This window comes from Rutilus rutilus (genome assembly GCF_951802725.1).
Source record: "Rutilus rutilus genome assembly, chromosome: 2".
NCBI lineage: Eukaryota > Metazoa > Chordata > Actinopteri > Cypriniformes > Leuciscidae > Rutilus > Rutilus rutilus.
In genome coordinates this window covers 7,550,562-7,577,218 of record NC_140210.1, presented here as the reverse complement: position 1 = coordinate 7,577,218, position 26,657 = coordinate 7,550,562, and the positions used below count along the sequence as shown (strand labels likewise).

The 26,657-nt window shown below is 39.4% G+C and overlaps 1 protein-coding gene across 2 annotated transcripts in view; it reads left to right on the top strand.

Moving 5' to 3' along the window:
• Window positions 1-26,657, top strand: part of LOC311286181 (caskin-1) — a 64,841-nt gene that overhangs the window by 32,679 nt on the left and 5,505 nt on the right. Inside the window, exons 8-18 of one of the 2 annotated variants that reach the window (XM_084402282.1) lie at window positions 3,987-4,095; window positions 4,214-4,308; window positions 13,457-13,571; window positions 20,000-20,239; window positions 22,062-22,163; window positions 23,892-24,082; window positions 24,208-24,289; window positions 24,732-24,841; window positions 25,719-25,829; window positions 25,923-26,024; window positions 26,416-26,554. In XM_084402282.1, the coding sequence (XP_084258408.1) occupies window positions 3,987-4,095; window positions 4,214-4,308; window positions 13,457-13,571; window positions 20,000-20,239; window positions 22,062-22,163; window positions 23,892-24,082; window positions 24,208-24,289; window positions 24,732-24,841; window positions 25,719-25,829; window positions 25,923-26,024; window positions 26,416-26,554 (1,396 nt within the window). The remainder of the gene's footprint in view (window positions 1-3,986; window positions 4,096-4,213; window positions 4,309-13,456; window positions 13,572-19,999; window positions 20,240-22,061; window positions 22,164-23,891; window positions 24,083-24,207; window positions 24,290-24,731; window positions 24,842-25,718; window positions 25,830-25,922; window positions 26,025-26,415; window positions 26,555-26,657) is intronic. The other variant, XM_084402283.1, reaches the window with a different exon arrangement.

Sequence of the window (26,657 nt, the reverse complement as noted above, 5' to 3'; positions counted from 1 at the left end):
TGTTGAAAACGTCTCGGGTCACGACTGTAACCCTTTTTCCCTGAGAAGGGAATGAGACACTACATCGATGACGGCACTATGGGGAACACCTCTTAACGTAACGCGTCTGAAGCATGAATGAAACTAATCCAATCCTATTGGCGTTGCGTGATGACGTAAGCGTGTGACGGCATACATGGAAGCTACACTGCATTGATGATGACACTAGGGGGAACGAAATACCCACTATGCCACAACGAATACTGCCTGTCCCAGTGTGAAGCTGCCTCAGGCACAACTAGGACGAGAGCACTTGTGCACCAGGTGTAGAGGGGAGGACCAGACAATAAAATCTCATGAATGTGTGCGGAGTGGCCCAGTCAGCCGCATCACATACCTCATGAATAGGTGCCCCTGAAAGGAGGCCTCTAGAGGATGCCATGCCTCTGGTAGAGTGAGCCCTCACGCCCAAAGGTGAAGGCAAACTGCGCACCTGATAGGCCAGGGATATAGCCTGAACAATCCAGTTACTGATGGTCTTTTTGGATGCGGGAAGCCCCTTCTTGGCCGACCCGAAACACACCAGCAACTGGTCAGCCTTCCACCACTGAGAAGACCTCTGAACATAGATGCTTAGTGGTCTGACAGGGCAGAGTAAATTAAGTCCCCCATCTTCCGCCGTCACATGAGGTGGGGGATGAAATGCCTGCAGAACCGTCGACCTCGCCATATTAGATGGCACCTTAGGGACATAGCCCGGTCTAGGGTGCAAGATGGCCTTAAAGGGTTAGTTCACCCAAAAATGAAAATTCTGTCAGTAATTACTCACCCTCATGTTGTTCCAACCCCGTAAGACCTTCGTTCATCTTCGGAACACAAATTAAGATATTTTTGATTAAATCTGAGAGCTGGCTCACTCCTCCATAGGCTTCTAAGACACTATAACTTGCTGGCCCAGAGAATGTATTAAAGACATCGTTAATATAGTCCAAGTGACTCCAGTGGCTCAATCTTAAGTTTATAAAGCGACGAGAATACTTTTTGTGCGCAAAAACAAACAAAAATAACAACTTTATTCCACTTTTCATTTCCTTCTCTCTGGGCCTCGAGTCTTTTCACGTAGTGTTTAAGCGTAGCGCGTCTGTGTTGCACGTCACCACTGCGAACACGCCGACTAGGAACGACTTTAGTTCTAGGAACTCCATTTGGAGGAACTAATTTAGCTCCTAATTCAGAGTAGGGTCTAAACCAGCACTATAGGAACTACCCGTGACGTTAGTGTACGCTGATGACCGAACGCACGCAAAACACCAGCACCTGCCATTTTTAAAACAGCTATATGTAAACACACAGATTATAGGTTATATATTTACTCCAGAAACTAGATACAAACATGGAAAACAGTGATAGATGGGCCTCTAAACCTTTATGCTGAAGAGAAAATCCAACGCAACTTTGAGGGGATCAAGTCAAACATGATTATGTATTTCTGCTCAGCTAGCAACACTGGACATCAACCACACGGCATAGGCTAATAACCTTTTTTTTTCATATACTGTGTACTTTCTATAACAATTCTATCTAAGAACATGTTAAACAGTACTGTTAGACAGATCGCTAACTAATGAACACAGAGAATGCGAGCATTGTTTGCTCTGGCGTTCTCAGCGCCGTCAAAATAAAGGTCGCCGTGCTTGCGTCACTCCCTTCCCCTTCCTACCAGTTCCTATGGCCACTTGGCCAGTGCGAACGCAAACAGCAAAACCGAGTTTGGGGGAGAGTAGTTCATAGAACTGTTTAGAAGTGGACAGTTCCTATAACTAAGTTCCTGTAACTACTTGGTCGGAAAGTGGCTATAGTGTCTTAGAAGCCTATGGAGGAGTGATCCAGCACTCAGATTTAATCCAAAATATCTTAATTTGTGTTCCAAAGATGAACGAAGGTCTTACGGGGTTGGAACAACATGAGGGTGAGTAATTACTTTCATTTTTGGGTGAACTAACCCTTTAATTCTCCCAGGAGCAAACTCCAGGCATTGCAGAGATATGGAGAGCGCCTAGAGATCTCCTACTCTCTTAAGAGAGGTGATGGCAAGGAAAAAGACCACCTTAAGCAACAAGTTCTTGGCCTCAGCCGACTCCAGAGGTTCGAAGGGGGCCTCAACCAGCCCTTCAAGGACCACTGCCAGGTCCCTTGTGGGACCACAGGAGGATCTGTTGCGCCAGTCTGGAAAGAGTGCGCAATCTCAGACCCCCCTAGTGGTTTAAATAGGACACTACTGACGTATTGTCTGTTCTCAAAAGAACGTGGTGACCTTTGAGGTCTGGTAGGAAGCTAGACAGTGCCTGAAAGACCGCCAACATTTCTAGGCAGTTTATGTGCAAAGAAGAATGCTGGTCCTGCCACAGACCTCTTGTAAAGCGCTTGACCGCTCCCCAGCCCGTGAGGGTTGCTTCTGTCGAAACGGCTTTCCAGCGATATGACGCTCCAAACACAGGACCTTGGGACAGAAACCAAGGTTTCTTCCACATTGATAGGGAACAAAGGCATCTGCAAGTAACCCTTAACATGCGGAACGGATTTCCCCTCAGGGAAAACCCCTTGGTTTTCAACCACCACTGTAGGGCTCTTATGTGCAGCAGGCCAAAAGGTATCACGTTGGACCGATTCATATGTCTTAGATCTAAAAATGGACACAACCCTCCATCCTTCTTTGTAACTATGACGTACCGGCTGTAGAACCCGGACTCCCTGTCTGGTGGAGGAACATATTCTATGGACTCCTTTACCAGCAGCGAGTGAACTTCCTGTTCTAAAACCCGACCCTGCTCTGGGTCTACTGCAGTTCTGACCACCCCGTTGAACTTTGGTGGGCGGACTCGGAACTGCAGCCTGTACCCTCTTTCTACAGTGCGAAGGACCCATGGAGATATATTGGGGAGGCATTGCCATGCCTCGACAAAATTCACCAAGGGAACAACCCTGGCGGCTGGTGTGAGTTGAAGGGATGTTCCCTTGGTTTTGTCGGGCAACGGGCAATGCCTTACAACCCTCATTGCTTGCTTGTAGCCTGCGCCTCCTGCCTCTCTTGTGGCCAACTGATGTTAAGTTTTGCCACAGCACGCGTCACAACCTCCACGAGCTCCTGATATGCTCATGTGCAGATTGAAATGGCATGTTTGATTCGTTTAGATCCCCCGCCGTGATGCTGAGCACGTCTACATCTGAGTCAGACAGCTGCAGCACCGGGCTCTCAACCCGAGCGGAAGAAGCCGCGGGGCGGGCTTCCGCACGGGGAGTGAAGGGATCTGAGCTATTAGATGAGGACAGAGAAAGTGCCGAAGTAGCCTCTGCTAACTCTCTCTGCAAGCCCCACGATCTGAGCTGCTGCGCCGCCTCGGCGGACGTGGGACACCCACCGCGGGGAGTGCAAGCCTGGCCGGCATCATCAAATACAGCTAGGGGGGACCGCACTCTGATAGACAGTGCTTCACAGTGGCCGCAAGCAGCCCCCCTCAAGGGCTGCCTGGGCGTCCTGTGCTCCCAAGCAGTACACACATATCATGTGTGTCCCCACCCGTGATAAAATGAGGGCAGGGATGCACACACTTTTTTAAACTGCTCGCTTGCCATTTCACAATATATATATCACAAACAACACCAAATAGACGATTAACACAACAGAGAGCGCTTGTTGAAGAGCCAAAGCTAACGCTGTTGTGTGTCGGCATCCCTTTGTAGCTTCCGTGTATGCCGTCACACACTACGTCATCATGCAACGTCACTCAAATCATCATGCATTGTACAAGATGAGTCAGTCTCCATTTCTCTGTGAACCTTGTTGTGATAAATATTCCAAATATGTGTGTGTTTGATATGAACACTGGTCATGTTTGGGAGTTTGCTGGTATGTTAATGATCGTTATATACGTGAATGTGTTCATGTCTGTATTGTCAGTGTAATCACTATGTACCATGTGAATGTGTATTCTGGCTTTTCTCTTCAGAGTGGTATCAGTGCTGGGGTGAGGAACACATTCTGTCAGACAGCGCTGGATATTGTTAACCAGTTCACCACTACCCAAGCCAGCAAGGAGATCAAACAGATGCTAAGAGGTACAATGGGCGAAAAAACATAAATTCACACAGAAAGGTAGAGTCAAAGGCTTTCTGAACTCACTGGTATCTGTGTGTGTGTGTGTGTGTGTGTGTGTGTGTGTGTTCCTGCATACAGATGCATCGGCTGCTATGCAAGTGAAGGCTCTGAAGGATTACTGCAACAACTATGACCTTACAAGCCTCAATATTAAAACAGGCGACATCATCACGGTAAAGAAGCAATTATTTTACTGTAACAATGAAGCAAGTTTACACCCTGAGTCATGCACATATGTTTTGTATGCAGGAGTAGTGGTTCTTTACATACATTGCTATTCAAAAGTATGGGTCAGTATGATAAAAAAAAAAGAAAAGAAATTAATACTTTTATTCAGTAAGGATGCATTAAATTAATCAAAAGTGACAGTCAAGACATTTATAAAGTAACAAAAGATTTCTATTTCAAATAAATCCTGTTCTTTTGAACTTTGTATTCATCAAAGAATCCTAAAAGAAATGCATCATATTTTCCACAAAAATATTAAGCAGCACAACTGTTTTCAACATTGATATTAATAAGAAATGTTTCTTGAGCAGCAAATCAGCATATTAGAATGATTTCTGAAGGATCATGTGACACTGAAGACTGACAAATTATGCTGAAAATTCAGCTTTGCATCACAGGAATAAATTACATTCTAAAATTATATTATAATTGTCACGAACACTCGTTATTTTAGCTTTTTCATGGACTTCAGAAGACAAAACTAAAAGTCCATGTGTCACTGGCCTCACTGTTTTAATGGATCCAGTTATCCAGCCGCTAAACACTTCCACAATAAACTCCACGAAGGTGCAATTTATGAAGTTTAATCATGAAAAGTGTGAAACTACAAAGAGAAAAATACACAAACATGAATTTCACAAAATAGATAGATCATTAAATAAATGAGCATTCTCAAGCACACAAGGCAAAGAACCAACAACAATACAGTTGAATCAACAGCATAGATTAATACTTTGCAAACTTGAGTAGGAAAAATGTAACAAACATGCTGAATTAAGTGCTACATTACATAACACAACAATAAAGAACTAAATGCTCACTTAACAAAATCAAACAGTCACTTACAGATATTGCATTTCAAAGGGCTTTGATAAGCAAGATGAAGATGGATGTCTGCAACCACATGGAGTACCTTGCACAACTAAACCACTGAAGGAATATGGCCTACTTCCTCTTTAAAACAGGAAACCATTGGAAAACTAAGGAAAACCCCAAAATAAGTATCAAAATAAAAGTCCTTGTTGAAACCGAAGTTTAAAGTCCAGCACACTCCCCGCCTGGGGTATGTAAAGACCTCACTTTGTTTTGTTTTTTTGTACTCCAATATCTTAGGGGGAGTAAAGCAGAACCACTTCTGATATAGGGCGAATAAAGTTTTTCTGCATGCCTTCTCTGATAAATTTCAGCTCCACTTTCCTCACAAGACTATCTTTACTAGGTAGTGTTTTTGCAATGATAGCCATAGGCCACTGATTTCTCTCTGCTTGGCCATCTTTCATCAACACAATGTCTCCTTCCTTGAGACAAGACTTCTTGTCTTGCCACTTCTGCCTACTCTGTAGAGTGGTAAGATACTCACGGCGCCATCTTGTCCAAAATGTTTCTGCAAGATTTTGAACTCTTTTCCACTCAGCTTTGAAAAGATCTTTATCTGTAAACTCACCAAGAGGCGGAGGGATCGAACAGGTTTTCTGAGTCAACAGAATAGCAGGGGTGAGTATTAAAGGAACTTCAGAATCTGAAGATACTGGCACAAGAGGGCGTGCATTAATGATAGCAGAAACTTCAGCCATGAGGGTTACAAGAACGTCGTGTGTGAGATGCAGGGACTTTCTTTCAAGCAACATACAGTCAAGAATACGTCGGGCTATACCCACCATCCTTTCCCAAGCACCTCCCATATGTGACGCATGGGGAGGGTTGAATATCCATGTACAAGCATGTTGTTGTAGATACCTCTGAAGATCAGAGCCTGAAGTTTCCTTATTCATCTTGAGCTCCTGCACTGCTCCAATAAAGTTTGTGCCACAATCAGAGCGTATCTGCTTAGCAGGTCCCCTTATTGCAAAAAAACGTCTCAGAGCATTAATGAATCCGCTTGAGCTCAATGTCTCTACAACTTCAATGTGCACTGCTCTTGTGCACATACAAGAGAAAATGACTGCCCATCTTTTGGAATTGGAGCAGCCTCCTCTGGTGCGGCGAGAAACAACCTGCCATGGTCCAAATACATCGACTCCTACATATGTGAAAGGTGGAGCCACTTGAAGTCTTTCTGCGGGCAAATCTGCCATCTGTTGGAGCTCTGTAGGACGACGAAGCTTTCTACATGTCACACACTTGTTAAGTAGACTTCCAATGCATCTTTTGGCACTCATCAGCCAATATCCTGCTGCTCGTATTGCTCCCTCAGTAAAATGCCTTCCTTGATGCTTGACTGCTTGATGGTAGTGTCGAACAAGCAAAGTTGCTACGTGATGTTTCCCAGGAATGATCACAGGATTGCACTCTTCCTTCTCAAGACCTGCCTGAGCAATACGGCCTCCAACACGCAGAATACCTTTGTCATCCAGAATAGGGTGAAGTTTCCGTATACTACTTTTAGGTGAGAGATTGCATCCTGCTTTTATATCACTTAGCTCTTCTGGATAGGCTACATTTTGAACGCTCTTTAGGATAACAATCCTGGCTTTTTCCAACTCTTCATTTGTAGGACTGTTACTACAGAGATGCCATCCACTACATCTTGGCTCCTTTGTTGAATGGGAGAATGACTTGGAGATGTGGCGTAAACGAGCGATCGTTCTGATTAGCTTACTCAAGCTGGAGAAGCGTTCAAAACGCTCAGGAGTCAGGAACTGATTAGACACTGCAGTTAGACATGAAATCACTTGTGGTCGGATTTCTGGATCTACTTCAAGATCAACAAGGTCATAATCCTCTTGAAGCAAGGCGTTTAAGATTGGAGATTTCAAAAGGAAATCTGGCCCTGTAAGCCAAGTTGTACTACTGAGACAATCAGCTGATACAGATCTAGACCCATGGTCTGCAGGATTGACATCTGATGGAACATAGTTCCATTGGCTAGGAGTAGATGACTGAAGAATTCGTTGGATTCTGTTGTTCACATACACATAAAAGCGTTTTGTTCGATTATGAATATACCCAAGAACAACCTTACTATCTGTGTAGAACTGGATACTATTGAACTGCAAGTCTATTTCTTCTACAACCATGTCTGCGATCTCAACTGCTAGAACTGCTGCACAGAGTTCTAATCTCGGAACAGTCAGATCTGGCTGTGGTGCCAGCTTTGTCTTTCCAAACACAAAGCCAGTATCTGCTTGGCCATTTCGAGATGTGGATCGCAGATAAGCTACAGCTGCAACAGCTTTCACGGATGCATCTGCAAATATACACAATTCCCTTGTCTGAACCTCAGAAGTAGGAAAAGATGAGTAAGTTCGTGGTATCTTTAGATCTTGCAAACTTTGTAAGGAGTTCCTCCATCTGATCCATTCTGGCTTTATGTCATCTGGTAATGGAGAATCCCAGTCTTCAGCCTGAATTGAGAGTTCCCGAAGCAACAGCCTGCCTTTGATGGTAACAGGAGCAATGAAACCACATGGATCATATAAGCTGTTTACGGTTGACAGTACACCTCGCCTTGTGAATGGCTTCTTATCGTCAATAGCTTGGAAAGTAAATGTATCTGATGCTAAGTTCCATGACACTCCTAGGCTACGCTGAACTGGAGTATCTTCAAAGAAGAGGTCAACATCTTTGATATCCACAGCCCGATCTTCAGGGTGAAATGCCTCAATCACCGCAGGTCGATTAGAGATTATTTTATGTAGCCTAAGGTTTGCTACTGCAAGCATGTCTTGAGTTTGCTTCAGAGCACTAATTGCTGTGGTTTCATTGGGGAAGGATTTCAGAGCATCATCAACATAGAAATTATGTTCAACGAACTCTTTAACTTCACTGTCAAAGTTCTTTTCTTCCTCTTTGGCCGCTCTATGCAAACCATATATGGCAACAGCAGGAGAGGGACGATTGCCGAACACATGTACACACATTCTGTATTCCACTATTTCTTTACCAGGGTCATTGTCTTGATACCAGAGAAAGCGCAGGAAATCTCTGTGATCCTTTCTGACTAAAAAACAGTGGAACATATGCTGAATGTCAGCGGTAATTGCCACCGGCTCCTTACGAAATCTTAGCAACACTCCCAGGAGGGTATTGTTGAGATCTGGCCCCTTAAGTAGGATATCATTCAATGAGACTCCATTATAAGGTGCACTGGAGTCGAAGACCACACGGATCTTGTTTGGCTTCTTCGGATGATAAACACCAAACAAAGGCAGATACCAGCACTCTTGGTCTTTCCTGAGTGGGGGAGCAATTTCCGCATGTCCGTTAGAGAACATGTTGTCCATAAACTCAAGAAAGTGAGCTTTCATCTGAGGACGTTTGTCCAAAGTATGACGAAGTGAGGATAGACGGTTGTAAGCATACTCTCTGTTATTTGGAAGCCTTCTTCTGGGAACTTGAAATGGCAAAGGAGCCACCCAGCCATTGGATTCATCCTGATAGAACTCTTTGTCCATTAAGCGTAGAAACCTGTCATCGTCCGCTGACAGTGCAAGCTTGTGATCTCTGGATGTACAAACAAAGATTGTTTGACCTAGCTTCTCGCTTGCACATGTTGCTAAAGCACTTACACCTTTTGATGCAAGATGATCTTGAAACTGAAGCTTGGTGCCATACTGCTCTTTTATATGGAACTGACTTTCACAGGGCCAGAAGAAGCTGGGGCGGCCACTTTCAAGTATGGAGGTCTTAAAAACATCAACATGAGCAGGTCGATGAGCACCTCCAAGACACACGTCTCCAATAACTACCCATCCAAGATCTAACTTTTGAGCAAATGGAGCGTTGTGTGGACCATTAATCTGTTGACGGACTTTGTGGACCCTAATAAGGTCCCTACCAAGGAGGAGGAGGATGTTAGCATCTGGATCTAGGGCTGGTATTTCATCAGCAATATCCCTGAGGTGACTGAAATGACGTGCTGCATCTGGGGTAGGAATTTCAGAACGAATGTTAGGAATCTGATTGCACTCTAGCAGTGTAGGAAGATGAAGGCTTACACTCTTATCCAATGATTCCACAATGTAGCCACTTGCTCTCCTTCCTGTTGTCTCTTTTAATCCAGCACATGTCTTGAGTGAATATGGAAAAGAAGATCCTTCGATTTGAAACTCTTCAAAGAATTCTGTTCTTGCCAATGAGCGGTTGCTCTGTTCATCCAGAATTGCATACATTCTTCTGGATTCTGATTTGTTACCCACAGGATAGATATTAACCAAACAAATCTTGGAACATGCTCTAGCACTCATTCCAGCTCCACACACTTCAGTACACTTTGATGTTACCTCTTGATTAATTAATTCACTTTCCTCCCCGCCATCTTCTAAGACAGGAGAGACGGTTTTCCTCCAGGGTGCTGGACCAGGATGTAAAGCGGACACATGACGATCACTATCACATTCAGTGCAGTGAATTTCAGCTTTGCAGTTTTTTGCCATATGTTCTATAGAAGAGCAGCACCTGAAGCATACTGAATGTTCTTTAAGAAACTGTTTGCGATCTTCAAGACTTTTCGCTCTAAAGCCTCTGCATCTTTTTAATGGATGTGGCTTGTCATGGATGAGACAATATCGTTGAGGATCAACAGTCCATATCCTGTCCGTAGCATTTCTTGTTTCAGACATGTTGACTTGGGTTTTATGAACAGCTATAGAAGCTTGCCTGAATTTATCTGATCTTTCTCGATTTTCTGGCGCTGAAGGAAAAATGGCAAAGCTGGGATCCGTTCTTGTTTTAGCTTCTGAACGAATAAAGTCAGCAAACACAGAAAATGGTGGGAAGGCCACAGAATGTTGTCTCTTGTACTTTGATCCATACGATATCCATTTTTCTTGGATATTATAAGGGAGTTTTCCTGCAATCGGGCTCACTCCATGAGCGGTGTCAAGGTAAGACAACCCAGGAAGATAGCCATCCAGCTTGGCTGCCTCCAGTTCTGCAAGCAGGTCTCCAAGATCACGCAGCCTGTACAGATCTTTACCTGATATCTTAGGGAAGCTTTCCAATTTAGAAAAGAGAGCTCTTTCAATAGCCTCTGATGAACCATACATTTCCTCTAGCCTCTCCCAAGCCATTTGTAGACCTTCAAAAGGGTGCCTAATATTAACTGATTTTAGTCTTCGTACCTGTTCAGATGATTCTCTTCCGAGATATTTGATGAGCAAATCCATCTCTTCCTCTGGCTTAAGGTCAAGGTCTGCAATAGTACTTTTGAAAGATGATCGCCAAGCCCAATAATTTACAGGTTTATCATCAAAAGAATTCAGTCCAGAAGTTACCAACTGACTGCGTGCAATGAATTTGGCCAGGCTGTAAGTGTCTGACATATGCTCAGGACTACGTTGTAAGTTACGGCTAGAAGCTTGGTCTCTTGCATATTCTGCAGTGCGTTGGAGGCTGATCTCTTTGGAAAACTCTGATGCTGATACATGGTCTACTTCCGTGAAGGCTGCTGCTAAAATTTCTGCTTCTGCTATGGCCGCATCTCTTTCTTTCTCTTCCTGCAGTGCCTCTAGTGTTGCTTGAAGTCGGGCTTGTTCCACTTTAATCTCAATTTCTTTCTTTGCATGAGCCGCTCTTGCCTTGGCTGCCTCTGCCCTCGCACGAGCTTTCGTGACGGCTAAACTGGCCGTTGAACTTCTTGATGAGGTGGAAGCTTGAGAATTTGAGCAAGCATCATCACTTTCTTTGTGCATGCGATGGCGCAGTGATGATTTAGATTCACTTGAAGACATGATCTTTGTGCAGGCTAACAAACAGAGATATTCCTTTATCTCTCTGATAGATGCAGTTGTTAGACAGGCATCCCCTCCATCTTTCCAATTTGCTGCTTATCTTTTCACTGTCACTGGCCTCACTGTTTTAATGGATCCAGTTATCCAGCCGCTAAACACTTCCACAATAAACTCCACGAAGGTGCAATTTATGAAGTTTTATCATGAAAAGTGTGAAACTACAAAGAGAAAAATACACAAACATGAATTTCACAAAATAGATAGATCATTAAATAAATGAGCATTCTCAAGCACACAAGGCAAAGAACCAACAACAATACAGTTGAATCAACAGCATAGATTAATACTTTGCAAACTTGAGTAGGAAAAATGTAACAAACATGCTGAATTAAGTGCTACATTACATAACACAACAATAAAGAACTAAATGCTCACTTAACAAAATCAAACAGTCACTTACAGATATTGCATTTCAAAGGGCTTTGATAAGCAAGATGAAGATGGATGTCTGCAACCACATGGAGTACCTTGCACAACTAAACCACTGAAGGAATATGGCCTACTTCCTCTTTAAAACAGGAAACCATTGGAAAACTAAGGAAAACCCCAAAATAAGTATCAAAATAAAAGTCCTTGTTGAAACCGAAGTTTAAAGTCCAGCACACCATGAAAAAGAATAAAAAATGAAAGATAACAGTGTTCGTGACAATAATATAAAATAGTTGTAACAATCGTAATAATATTACTGTTTTTTTTTTAATTTTTTTTTTTTTTTTATGCTGCCTTTGTGAGCAAATAATACTATTTTAAAAGAAATGTTGCTAACCCCAAACTTTTGAACAGTAGTGTGTAAGACATAAGTCGTATACTTTTTGGAAACCTGGGTTCGACCTACTAGTCTTTATAACTTTATCCTTTTGGTAAGACTATACAATAAGGTTCTACTGTATATGTTAACATAAGTTAATGCAATTAAATAATAATGGGCAAAATAATTTTTTTAAACCAAAATAATTTTATAATAAGTTTTGTTGCATGGTGCAGTGCAATGTTTTGGTTGTTCTCAGTGGTGGACGAAGTACACATACCATGTACTTGAGTTAAAGTAAAGATACTCAAGGTAAAATATTGCTCAAGTAAAAGTAGATGTGCTGCCTTTAAACATTCACTTGAGTAAAAGTACAAAAGTATTTGCCTTCAAATGTACTTAAGTATCCAAGTACTATGATTTTTTTATGGCTATAATGTCCTATTATAATTTTTGTCACAAGACTCTTGCTTAACTCAGTCTTCGTGAAGACTCCAATGTCACTCTTGGCACATCAATCTATTAATAAAATTACATTAATTAGTCTTTGAATACATTTTTTGTGTGTTTAATTTTGGACGGAAGGGGACTGTTCCCATAAGGTATAATACATTTACAGTATTTACTGTATATATTTTTCACGAGCGTCTGTGGTTATAATTATAAACATCCTAATGTTATGATACATTCACATAAACCTGCACAATGTCATTAAATACACACACACACACACACATATACATACATATATATATATATATATATATATAATTTCCCTCCAAAATTAAACACCAAAACGTATTAATGCAGTGTTTCTGCTACTCCCCAGAAAAAAAAAAACCTATTATATGCAAGTAATTTTAGTGTCAACGTAATAACGAGCAATGTTCATTATGCGTCAATATTTACCGATAATTGCTGCAATAATAGCTGCTGCTCTCTGCCCCGCTTAAAATTGGCAACGTGATTTGTTTGGAACTATTGAGAGCTACACGAATCACGTGACCGCGCGGCGGCGAGATCACAGTGGGCTTGTTCGACTTGAACCGGCGCTGCACACACAGACCATTCGGTGAATGACATTAAAATACAGCGAGATTGATTAGAGTAGACGGCTCTATATGCTTTTCAATCGCTCTCGCGATTTCGCTCTATACTTTGATATCATAAACTGATCGGTCTGTGCAGCGCCGGTTCAAGTCGAACAAGCCTAGTGTGTCGCAACCTCTTATATACTGTCTATGGTTGAAACTCTCATATTTAACGGCTCTGGTTCACGCTTAGTAGATAGCGCCAAGGCAAGTTCAAAACAAAGCACGCACGTTGTAGGCTACTGTGATTGGTGGCTCGTTTGACCAGTTAAGTTTTTATCCACTCATAAATAAAAAGGAACGACTGATTTTGAAAATGTAGTAGAGTAAAAAGTAAGATATTTGACTTTGAAATGTAGTGGAGTTAAAGTAAAAGTCTTCCAAAATTGAAATACTTAAGTAAAGTACAGATACGTTAAAAAACTACTTAAGTACAGTAACGAATTACATTTACTTAGTTACTGTCCACCACTGGTTGTTCTCAACTTCAGGCACATCTGCAACATGTCTGTTTGCTCCTCAGGTCTTGGAGCAGCATTCTGATGGACGATGGAAGGGCTGTATCCATGATAACCGCACAGGAAATGACCGCGTGGGTTACTTTCCGTCCAACATGGTGGAAGTCATCAAAAGGGCAGGTGTGCCATCGCATCGTCACATGAGCCTTCTAGGATGTCATGTGACACATATGCACATTTTAATCCACTTTAAAATCAAGGTCAATCTGAAGCTCATCTACCTGGCATTTAAACATGTGTGTGTGGGTTCTGGTGAGTTTGTATTTAGTGCATGCATTTCTGCATATATATGAGTGTTTGTGTATTTATTGTTGTGTGTTTAGATTAGGGATGAGCATTTTGTTCATTTCGTCTTCTTGAGTACTCAATTGGCACATCAACCTGTTACTATTGGAACAAACCTCTAAGTTTAAGTATAGAATCCCCCCCTTTTTCAGCAGCGCATATGTTTTTCTAGTCATTTTTCACATAGGGATTTTTAAAAAAGAGTTATAAGCCATGAGCCAAGACAATCAGCTATGAGGTGAATCACAACACTACAAACTTTGATTTGAAGCAAAAATCATCTTTGAAAAAATATTTGAAAATCAGGAAAAAAATAGGTAAAAGAGCTGTGTACTTAACATCTTTACTGAGGGAAAGAACTAAAATCCCATAAAGCATTGCGAATAGCATAATCGGATTGAGAAAACGATTGAGAAAAATAAAACAGCTAATTTACAATTGTTGATTATAAAAACAATATATTTTAAGTTTATTGCAAAATATGCTTATATATTCAAACATTTAAGTATTTTGAGAGCGTATAGATATTGACTCGATTACGCCATTCGTAGCGCTTCATGGGAGTGGGCGGAGCTAACAAGATCTTTTGGTGCGTGTTGCTTTTTTGACTCTCGGATTGGTGTAATTTTCTATACAGCTTAATGGGTAATGTTGTTTTTTCACCAGGAATTTCTCTATTAAACGTGATTATTTAAAAAAATAAGCTGAAATAATGTGGGCTGACGTCTTCAGTAGAAGCAAATGCCTTTGAATTATAACCTCGTAGCTCACTGTAGGTCTGTCTTTAAGGGTTTATAAGTTATCGTTCAAAATCAAAAAGTTTTATATCCGGAATCTGGCTGTTGCACTCTATTAAACTTCCAAAAAACTACTGTTTGTGCCACTGACATAAATGATACCTCAAATTATGAAGCTTGCTGAACAAAGTGAACAGATGATTGTTTCCCTAGAAGATTATAAACTTTGATGGAGCTGCTGTCTTCTGTGCCTTCTGTGTATTTAAATACATGAGTACTCAAGCCCAATCCTAGTGTATGTGTGTGGTTGTGTGGGTGGCTGTTCATTCGCTCTATATCAGGGTTGCCAGGTCTGCACAAGAAAACTAGCCCAACTGCTAAATCAAAACTATCCCAATCACTTTCAAAACTATCCCAATCGCATTCCCCGGTAAAAATCACGTTCCAGGGGGGTAAAAAAACAACCCGCGGCAACAGTGTAAAACCACAGATTTGGCAACACTGTTCTATATCCAACTGCACCAGTCAAGTGATTATAGTTAGAGGCGTCAGCTCGAAGACATGAAAGAGAGGGAGTGAAAAAGAGGGCAGATGAGAGTGGCTCATTTATCTGTCACTGTTTGGTCATCTCTGCGTCCACCTGTACCATCGTTTCCATGCCCTCCTTCATTTCCTTTCAACTCACATCAGTGGATTCACACTTCTGCACATTCGCACACATGCAAACAGGCTTTCACACATACATGCAGAACAGTGGCGACTGCTGCTTCTCAAGAGTGAAGAAACAACATCACTTATCAATGTCAGAATATGTACTCAGATTTACTTTGTTCTGGTGTTTGTAATTTGCTATTTAATAAAAAACATTAAAGAGAAGCTGAGCTTCTAGTCAAGATAAAAATGACAGTGATTAAAACTAGGGCTACGTGATTAATTGAAAGAAAACAAAATTGTGATGTGGCTTAGTGCGCTTAACAAATCCCAAAGTTTGTGATTTAATTAAATAAATATATGGGCTGCATGTTTCAGAGTTAAGTTCGGCACTGTGTTGCATGGAGTTCATGATCCAGGGTTTTTGTGTCTCAGAGCGGCTCAGTTCACACAGTAAAAGCTGCTCCACATTAACTCATCTCCACATCTGCTCTGAGTTTGGGTCGCTTAATGTGTGTTTGGGAATGCAGCATGTGCCAACAATCTTCTCAAACTTTAGAAGTGCTTATAAACCAGCTTATGCCAATAAAAGAGAAGCTTTAAGGGTTCCTGCGGTTTTCTGCCAGAAATTACTTTTTTTTTTCTTGAATACCTTTTTTTACGGTAAGATATTAGTGTATAATAATTGTAATAATATTATTTCTTAAAGTGCCCCTATTATGCTATTTTAAAGTTTCCTAATGTTGTTTTGGAGTCTCCTACAACTGGTTTACATGCATTAAAGGTCAAAAAACTATTTAATTTCCTCATAATATACATTTGCTCATCACCACATTTTCAATGATTCTCAAACGACTCATCAGATGAATCAATCTCTCTAAATCCCTCCTTTCTGCGAGCTACTCTGCTCTGGTTGGCCAGACAGCTCAGTCTGTTGCGAGTGGTTTACCGCATACAGCGCGTGCGTAACAATGTCAGGTCTGCGTGTCCTGAGGCTTCCTACACCGTAAACTAAACACAGTAATGAACAATGACGTTGATTTTACCATATCAATGTGAGTGCGAGTCCGATGATGAAACATTGGAAGAACTAGTTATTCAACCCGAACCTCCATCGCAAGGACGACTCGAGCAGGACGTTTCTCAGTGATACACTACTCAGTTTGAGGTACATTATGAGATGTTGCATCTGTAATTCCTCACCATCAGCATTAACAAGTGCATGTCCATCAACAAACCGATTATTTTACTTGTAATAATTTATTTACCAAGTATTTTTCTAATATATTGCGGTGAACACGTGGAAACTGTCTCAATAACAGTGCATACATTAGCCGGGCTCTAGCATGAATGACTGGTGTAACATAAATTTTGGTAGAACAGATCTTGCTCCATGCTTAATCTTTCCTCAAAGTAGTGAGAATGACAGACAATCTGCATTAATAGACACAGTTATAGGTAATAGTGTCCCACAAACTGATTAGCAGAAGTATTTCAGTAAGACAGTAATAATATGATTTAACCAGTTAGCAGGAGACCTACACTATATAAAACTCAAAACTAAGTATTTTTAACACCATCTTTCAAGAGCAAGCGGTTTGCGAATCCTGCATTGAACTCCGAGATTTGAGAAGCAGTCATCAGTGAAATAAAGGGAACACAGCAGAAGTTTAGGATTATACTGCTGTGATATCATGGTAAAGATGAATTTTAACCACTGATTCTTCACATGCTAGTCCTTGGGTACTGAAAAAAAAAAAACTGGCTTTACCTTCACATTGTAGAGCACAGCGTCTTCTCGACATGATGTCTGCGCGCGCAATAAGTGGGCGGGCAATATGCTAATGTTTCGTCTTGACGTCACAACGAAACGGCTTATGATTCGTTTGAAAAACGATTCATTCAATTGACTCAGAGTCGACTCTTACTTTTGAAAGACAATAACTTTATATACGGTGCACTTTCAGATTTAAAACTTGGATGTTTTCATTCACTTAGAACTATGTTACACACTACATGAAAGGTAATTTTCAAAAATCCATAGTAGGGGCCCTTTAATTTGTTTAATAGTTATTTGTATTATTATTTTCATTTTGCTGTCATTTCGATATATATCACACACAACTTCTCTCATAAACTTCCATTGAAGTCTGAGACCCAAAATAGTGTGTTAAGAGCCTCTTGCTGGATGAACATCAATATTCGCATCATTTAAAATCAGTAATACAGGTATGTGCCATAGACTCCAAGTGGGACTCTATGGGCCATGTGTCCATGAAATCTATTATTACTTTGTACTTTTTAAAAATGTTTACTTTAATATTGCATTGGTGTAAAGAGTACCTGAAAACCATACTTAAAAGTTAAAGTAGAAATGACTCCATTACAAGTTACAAGTCACCAAATCGAATACCATGGGCCCTATTTTAATTATCTGAAAGGAAAGTATCAAGCGCGAATCACAAATAACTTTGTGGGCGGGTCTTGGGCGCTGTTGCTATTATACCGGCGGGATAAATGACTCTTGCGCCCGACGCAAATCTAAAATGGGTTGGTCTGAAGTAGCTTCATTATTCATAGGTGTGGTTTGGGCGTAACGTGAAATAAACCAATCAGAGCGACATCTCACATTCCCTTTAAGAGCAGGTGCGTATGGCAAGCCGTTTTAGCTTAAATTGTACCCAGCGTTACTCGTCGTAATTGCATTTTTACTAGTAAGAATTCAATTTGAGAGCTCTACAATTCAATTCTTACTAGTAGCAATTACAATTAGAGAGCTCTCTTATTCAGTTAGTAAGAATTGAATTAGAGAGCTTTGTAATTGTAGTTTTTACTAGTAATAATTGAATAAGAGAGCTCTCTAATTGTAATTGCTACTAGTAAGAATTGAATTGTAGAGCTCTCTATCTGAATTCTTACTAGTAAAAATGCAATTACGACGAGTAACGCTGGGTACAATTTAAGCTAAACGGCTTGCCATAGGCGCGCTTGTTCCATATTTTTTCACATCTTCATGGACAAAACAATGATTTCCCTCGTGTGTTAATATTTTTCCTTGTAGTAATGTATGATTTGCAAAAATGAAAACTGCTGCTTCTGTGTAGATGAGAGAATCAAAGTGTATGCGCGTTGTGCACACGCTACGAGGTTTTTCCTGGTCAGTGGAATTGGTTTCTAAACCTGCAAAGTAGCACCAGGGAACGTTTGCGCCGGAACACGCCTCCTCTTTTCGCTGCACCGCCCCCGGGAGCGCAAGTTCACTCCTTAGTTTACCGGCGTGCGTCTGTGGAGGGAAAAGTCCGCTGTGCGCGGGTGCAAAATAGGAATGATACATGCGTCGGTGTACAAAGTCAATTGCGCTGGGTGCAAGATAGGGCCCCATGTGTGTAAAAGTCTTAGAGTATCAAGTATTTTATTCATACTGAATGTAGGCTTAAAGATGCACTAGTCCTCAACACCTATACATGCCAGTGAAAAACAAGAAACAGCTGATTTGTGTGGAGAGAAATCACATGTTTATCTTCTAAAATCAAAATAAAACTAAACACATCAATAGTGCAATAAATCAAGGTGGACACAACAGCCTCTTAAACATCTACAGACACTCAAGCCTGAGCTAAGCTCAAGTGCTCAAAAAGGGAATATTGAAAAGCAATATTCAAAAAGGAAATATAATGGATAAATAAAATATTGTTAAGCCTCATATACGGCTGAAGCCACATCCTCATCTCATATATGAAACACCTACGATTGAGCAACTACCCGCTAATGCACTCGCATTTGCGTAAAGTAGACTTTTTGACAAGTTGATGTGAGTAAGGGCAAAACGCACAAGATATAATACCTTCAATACCCTGTAGATAACGATATTGCTTCTTTTGTAGAAGAAATGAACTACTGCAAAAAAAGTAACTGCATTACTCATCACAAATGCATTGGAATATTTTGAATATGTTCAAAAATGTAGTCAAGTAGAGATAAAAGGTTGCTAATTTCTACCAGAAAGACTCAGAGGGCAAGTGAACATTTACATAATATTTATTTCATAAAGTATTAACAGATGGTAGTGAGCTACAATGACTCATATATAGTTATTATTACAAAAAAGTTCTTTGGCTTAGACCCCGTCCTTAATCCAGATCCTGAGGGAAGCAGATTCGGGCTGATCCTGCCGAAAGATGAAGGCAGGGGCAGAGCCCACCCCAGACGGATGGACAGGGACCGACCTGGTAGAGGTGGGGAGGATGGAGAGGGACGTCAGCCTCATCAACTGCCAATGTAAAAGAGAAAGTTCAGCACTCATATTCCAAGTGTCAAGCAGTGATTGGCCAGACCTCATAGTTATGAATGAATGACGTAGCACTAGAGTCTTTCTGGGAGAACCTATGCTAAAGCTTTCATATATTTGATACTCAAAGTACAAAGTAGCCAAAAAGATACTTAAGCACATAACTACATTTACTCAAATACTTTACACCACTGCAATAATGAAATGCACCAATATTGAAATGTTACATATACTGATTGATGTACACATTCCAACACACTTCAAATCCCCATTTTCTCCCTTTTTTGTGCATGAATGTAGTCTGCATGCATAACACATAGATCAGTTATAAATTTGGTGTTTTTGGGAATGCATTTCAAGTATGTTTTGTGAAAATAGTACGCATGAGTATAGTTCTTTTTTTAGTTTTCTAAAGTGTTAATTTTCACCTTGCATGTTAACTTACGGGGTAAATATAAGCTCAGCCATAGAGTTAGATATTTTTGCTTGAACATGTTTTGTTTTGTGTTTCCTTTCCTGTTTTTTTGTTGTTCTTGTTGTTGTTGTTTGTGGTTTTTTGGTGTCGCCTGTTGTTCTGTTGTACCCAGGTCCCTCGACCCAACAGTATCTTAAGATACAGATCCGTCCGCCAGCAATTGGTTCAGTTGTCATGGTGAACGGAGACTGCTCCCACATTTTTTCTCTGCCCCTCACTCCCCCACCCCCTCCTACCCAGCCCCTTACCCATCAGCCCCTCTTCACCTCATTTGGCTATAATATGCCTACCTGCAGCACAATTGGGTATGAACCAGCCTCCTCCTGCTCAGAGGAGCCACAAAAAGAGACAGGTATAAACACACACATACAGTCAGAAAAATACACATTTACCCGTCATAAGCATATCATATCATACACCTGGCTTTTTTTTAACTTCATGACCATAGTAAAATGGAGTAAACAAGATGTGAATCTGAATGCCTTTGAGAAAGTTGGATGTGTAACATACAAAATTAGCAGTATCAGAGATATTTGTGTGAAGAACATGTCCAGGCCATATTTCACCCCAAGAAAAAAGTAAAAAAACATAATGTTTTCCAAGTTTTTTTTTTTTTACTGCTGTGACTTTTTTAAATGTCTATTTAGCATATTTTCCCCCAATTCTCTTTACCATATAGTTCAAAAATTATCACAATTAGTTTGAAAAAGGATATAATTATATACCTTTTTTTTTTACAGAAATTAATACTTTTATTCAGCAATGATGAATTAAATTGATTAAACGTGACAGTATTGTTTAAAAAAATCTATTTAAAATAAATTCTGTTCTTTTGAACTTTCTATTCAATAAAGAATCCTGAAATCAGTTTCCACAAAAATATTAAGCATTTTCAGCATTAATAATAAGAAATGTTTCTTGAGCACCTAACCAGGGCTGCGTTTCACAAAAGCATCGTTAGCCAACTATGTTCGCAAGTTCCATCGTTATCAGCATAGTTCATCTAGTATCAACGAGTCGGTGTTTCCCGAAACCATCGTTCTAACGAACATTCGCAAACAGCATCGCAAAGTTGTGTAGTTGGAACGACAGCTCTTGACCTTAGAAGCAGAGTTTCTAGTTTGCATGACATGTGGACTAAATAGATCCTTATATTGAGCAAAATAAGCAAGCTGACATTCAGTACAACCCGTGTTATTTATTTAGAATACATACAAATGTCATTTACGTCTTTTAGTTTGTTAAGAGTTTTAAAGCACCGTTTTTGAAGACTGCGCATGTGCGAACGTGCTCTACTATGTAAGAACGATCCAATGATTGAATCTGGAAATAAAGCAAACTAACAGAGAAAAATGAGAAATAGTCCTCAGATGCCATGTCTGTAATTTATAGCAAAACATCTAGCGTTAATTCGATCCCAAACAGATTCATTAAAAGAAGTTAATACTCCACCACGTGCGTGACGTCATAAACTAACGTTTCGGGAAACAGTCGTGACTAGCTAGTTGATTTCTTCAACAATGCATCGTACTATGGTGGTTAAGCAGCGAGTTACGTCGTTGTTCGGGAAACGCACCCCAGCATATTTTACAAGTGATAATCATGTATAATCAGTAGTGTATTATTAGCCTTTTAGTTTTAAATAAAACAAATTGTTACAGTACTTTTTTTTTCAGTAATACTGCAGAAATGACTATATTACAGTCATAAGAAATCTTGGTAGCACTTTGTTTTACAGTCCTGTTTCCCATGTACATACTATGTACTTATTATAATTATAATAACTGGGTAATAACTAGGTTATTACATTAAACCTGACCTTAACCCATGTAGTTACTGTACTTTATATTACCCAGTACTTTCTTAAGTACACTGTAAGTACACATACTGTAAAATAAAGTGCTTTCAGTGCTAGACATTACATTTCACAGCTAACTAAAGTTGAATATTTTTTTGGTACTGTAATTACAAATATAACACACATGTTCATCAGCAAGGATCCCAGATTACTGTTGGATATGCTGCAGTCCATTTGAACTGCCCCCAAATGATCCCTTTACTATCTGCTTCCTCTGTGTGTATCTGGTTTTGCAAATTAGGAGCTTGCAAAGCAATGTATTTCATTCTTACCTCACTATGATTGTGTGTGTGTGTGTGTGTGTGATATCTTTCAGGCTCAAGGGGATCCGTTTCCAGCCCTCATGGTTCTCCAACCCTCAGCGGCCAGCAAAGCAGCGCAAATGAGGAGATTTGGGTTCTGAGAAAACCTTTAGCTGGTAAAGACACAGTTTTTCAATGGACAGTTGATGTGACGTGAGCAGTGACCTGTAGCGTGATATGCTATACTTTATCTAAAACTATATGTATTTATGTTTATTATGTTTGCTGCTTTTATGGTCTCATATTAATTGGGAAACTACATGGGATATTTACACGTTTCAAAATATACACTACCGTTTAAAAATTTGGAGTCAGTAAAATGTTTTCAATGTTTCTGAAAGAAGTCTCTTATGGTCACCCAGAAAGCATTTATTTGATCAGAAAAACAGTAATACAGTTATATTGTGAAATATTAATGCAATTTAAAATAACTGTTATGTATTTGAATATATTTTAAAATGTAATTTATTCCTGTGATGCAAAGCTGAATTTTCAGCATCATTACTCCAGTCTTCTTTGACGGATTGAAAGTTGAAAAGAACAGCAAACAGAAGTCTTTTGTAATATTATAAAAGTCTTTACTGTTTGTATTTTTTACCAATTTAAGGTGTTCTTGTTGATTAAAAGTATTCTTTCAACAAAAAACATCCTACTGACCCCAAACTTTTGAACGGTAGTTTATAAATAAAAACAAAAATAACTATTTAATTGGATTCCAAACGTTTAAAGTCCCCCTGTGGTGAAAATCAAAGTTTTAATTTTGTTTATATGTCTATGTGGTGTTATTAATGACAAACCATGTGCAAATTCATAAGTCAAAACAGCATTGCTGAGTATTTTCTCCTTAAAACGGCAGTGAACCAAAGACAGACTCAAAAATGCGGTTTAAAATCGCTGGTGTTTCTGACATCACAAACCACCTTGTAACCAATCAAATCAACGTGTGATCATCAACGAGTGGATCTCTGAGCTGGTGTGAGTGAGTGGAGGCGGGGCTAATTTGCATATTCATAGAACCCCATATTCTAAATGAGGCAAGGGTGTAGAGTTACATTCAAGCTATGAAGAATTTTTTTTTCAAGGAAAAACTTGTAAATATGTCATTTTGGTTATCAAAGGTGAGTTTTAAGGGATAATATGATTGACTACAGGGGGACTTTAAGATTTTCTTTTTTCCATGGAAAATAAAAGGAAATATATTGCAGAATATTTGACCTGCTCTTTTTCATACAATTAAAGAAATAGACAGTGATTCACATGGTCAAGCTCTTAAAAGGAAGAAAGCACATTAAGTACAATGCACAATATTCCACTTCTTCTGAAGCAATACAATACCATAGTGTGATGAAAAGACATTTAAGTGGTTATTCACTGAAAATATCATCAAATCTCATTTGTGGATTCGTTTGTGGTGCTTCAAGAGCCGTCGCAACATGTCATCATGCATACCGGGACATAATACGCTTAAATGTTTTGAAATGACAGAAGATCCAAAAACTTTACCCGGCCTATACAGTAATATAAATTCAAAGAAGTTTGTTTTAAGTTATCTGTCAACAACCTAAATACGGTTACACTTTATTTCAATATTCCACTTTAGACATTCTACTGACTATAAGTAACTTTGCAACTTTTTTAGAGTATTAGAAGACTGTTAGGTCAGGGTTAGGGTAAGTAGAATAAGTTGACATGTACTTGCAGAGTGACAGTCAACTAATACTGTAATGAGTAGTTAGTAGAATGTCTATCGATAGAATGTACTATCGAAATAAAGCATACACACAAACATGGACATAATGTTTTTTTTATTTCTGGTTTCTTGCATGATAACTTGTACCTGCCAGCAGGGGGCAGCATGGGCAGCACAGGCAGTCTGACCAGTGGACGTTCATCTACTAGCGGACAAAGCAGTAATGCCAACGCTCACCTCACCAACTCACCAGTGCCCGTGCCGACCACCCCCACACACTCACCCGGAGTTAACACACATGGCCTCAATGTGCCAGGACTGCATGCTCAGGCCGAGGGCGTGAAGGTGCGGCGCACACAAAGACCATAGATGCACACGAGGACAGATGTGTAAATTCTCTCTTTGTCTGTCTTTCTCTCTATTTCTCACATTACTGATCATGTATGTGTGCATTTGCGTGTGTGTTTTAGCTGTTGGCCACGGTGCTGTCCCAGTCAGCCAAAGCAAAAGAACATCTTATGGACCAATCACAGTCTTTAGATCCTAATTCAGGTACTACGAAATGTATACCAACAACCTCAGATCTAACTTCACTTTTCTTGTACAATTACTGGTGTCCAAGTGAATTTAATGGGATGTATGAAGTCAGCAAAACAATCTATTGATTTATAATTTTTTGAAATTTCAAATAAATGCCCCTGGCTTGATGTTTTGAATTAAAATGCAATAAGATCAATTTTAAATGTGTGTACAAATACTTTTGGGAGCCATTGTAATTTATATTTTATTTTATGCATTTAAATATTTACATTCAAATATTAGCCTGATCTTAGAATACAGGTTTGTCTCATTATGTCTCATTTGTACACATCTCATATATCCATTGTTCTATGCCTCCAAATGTTTTAATAAGCCCATACATGTATTCAAAGTCCTGTTAATTAAGAATATGAATCGGTAATTGGTTTTCATTTTATTAACTTTTTTGCTGTAGTGTCTTCTCAGCGCACTCAGAGTGCATCTGCTGCCCCACGCCAGCAAAAGAAGAAACCCTTTGTGGATCCATTACTCCAGAGGAAAGATGAAGTTTCAGCTGAGAGCAAGGCAAGTGTGTGTGTGTGGTGGCACAGATTTGTTTATGTAAATCATAATGTGTCTATATTTGTTAGTGTGTTAATGAGAATAAATATTCTTTATTTTTATTTTGAACAACAAAAAAGATACAAATAAGTCTAAGTATGAAAGTAAAATGGATTAATCACTTATAAACAGATAGGCTACTTTTCTAAAGTTTTGGAAAGTTTTATATATATATATTTAAAATAAATCTTTTATTCTCACCAGGGCTGCATTTATGTGCTCACAATACAGTAATATTGTGAAGTATTATTATAATTTAAAATAAAATTTTTATAAGGGGATATATTTGTATGTGTAATTTATTCCTGTGATGCAAAGCATCATTACTGCAGTCTTCAGTGTCACATGATCCTTCAGAAATCATTCTATTCTGATTTGTTGCTCAAGAAACATTTCTTCTTATTATCAATGTTAAAAAAAAGTTATGCTACTTTTTTTGCTGAAACCGTGATACATTTTTTAGGATTCTTTGATGAATAGAAAGTTCAAAAGAACATTACTTATTTGAAATAGAAATATTTTATAACATTGTCACTTGTGCATGACGTCCCTGTTTAAGGGTTACTATATTCAGATATATCAGGGTTTACGTTAAGGTGTTTCAAAAAATATATCCAAAAAAAACACTGTATTACTATGGTATATTTGGTTAGTGATTTATGATTTTGAAGCAAGAATATTTTTTTGCTGCCACACAGTGGTTTTAGTGTGTACTACATAACACACTTTCATACTAGGACTTGGAATCATGATACTGTCAAAGCAATGTCTGAATTATTGATGCGTTTCCGTCTTTCCCTGCCATACTGTGTTTGTTTGTGTGTGTGTGTTTGTGTTGTAGAGCTCAGAGGCTGTTGTTGAATGGCTCACTAGTGCACAGCTGCAGTTCTACACGGCAAACTTTCTCACTGCTGGTTATGACCTGCAGACCATTAGCAGAATGACACCAGAGGTAACACAAATAGTTCTTCAACTTAAAGGAATAGTTCACTTAAATTAAAATTCTGTTTTTGTGTGTGTGTGTGTGTGTGTGTGTGCCCCACAGGACCTCACTGCTATTGGGGTGACAAAACCAGGGCACAGGAAGAAAATGCTTTCAGAGATCAGCAAAATGAACATCCCAGACTGGATACCTCAAGAGAAACCAGTAAGAGAAATAAAGTCGGGTTCCAGAAGTCTGGATCTCATAATATAATTTAAACATATAATAAAAAATAAAATAAAAAAATAAAGCTTTATTATAAAAAAAAAAAAATGAATACAAAATATGTATCTGTATACTATTTTTGTTTCACATCAAATAAGCACATTTGTGACGTTTATTGTAGAACGTGATTTTCAAGTTTTGTGAAGTCATTGAAGCAAAAGAAGGATAAACCAAATACGAGTAAAAGTGTTTTGCTGATAATATTATTTTTTTTCTTTGAAAAGTCAAAATGATTATTTCATTAGGTTTTAGACTTTTGGACCCCACTGTATGTATATACACACAAACTTGCTGTTCAAATCTGTTACTAAATATCTGTGTAACTTTGTAGCCCAGTCTGGCTGAGTGGCTGTCTGCAATTGGTCTGAATCAATATTACCAGACTCTGGTTCAGAACGGCTACGACAATATGGACTTCATTAGTGATATTACTCTGGAGGACCTAAAGGAGATCGGCATCACTAAACTAGGCATGTATACTACAAATAATTATATTTAATAATATTTATATTCAACATTTTTTTCTTGATATCCCTGCTGAAAAGACTGGCATAGTTGGTCACTAGTATATTG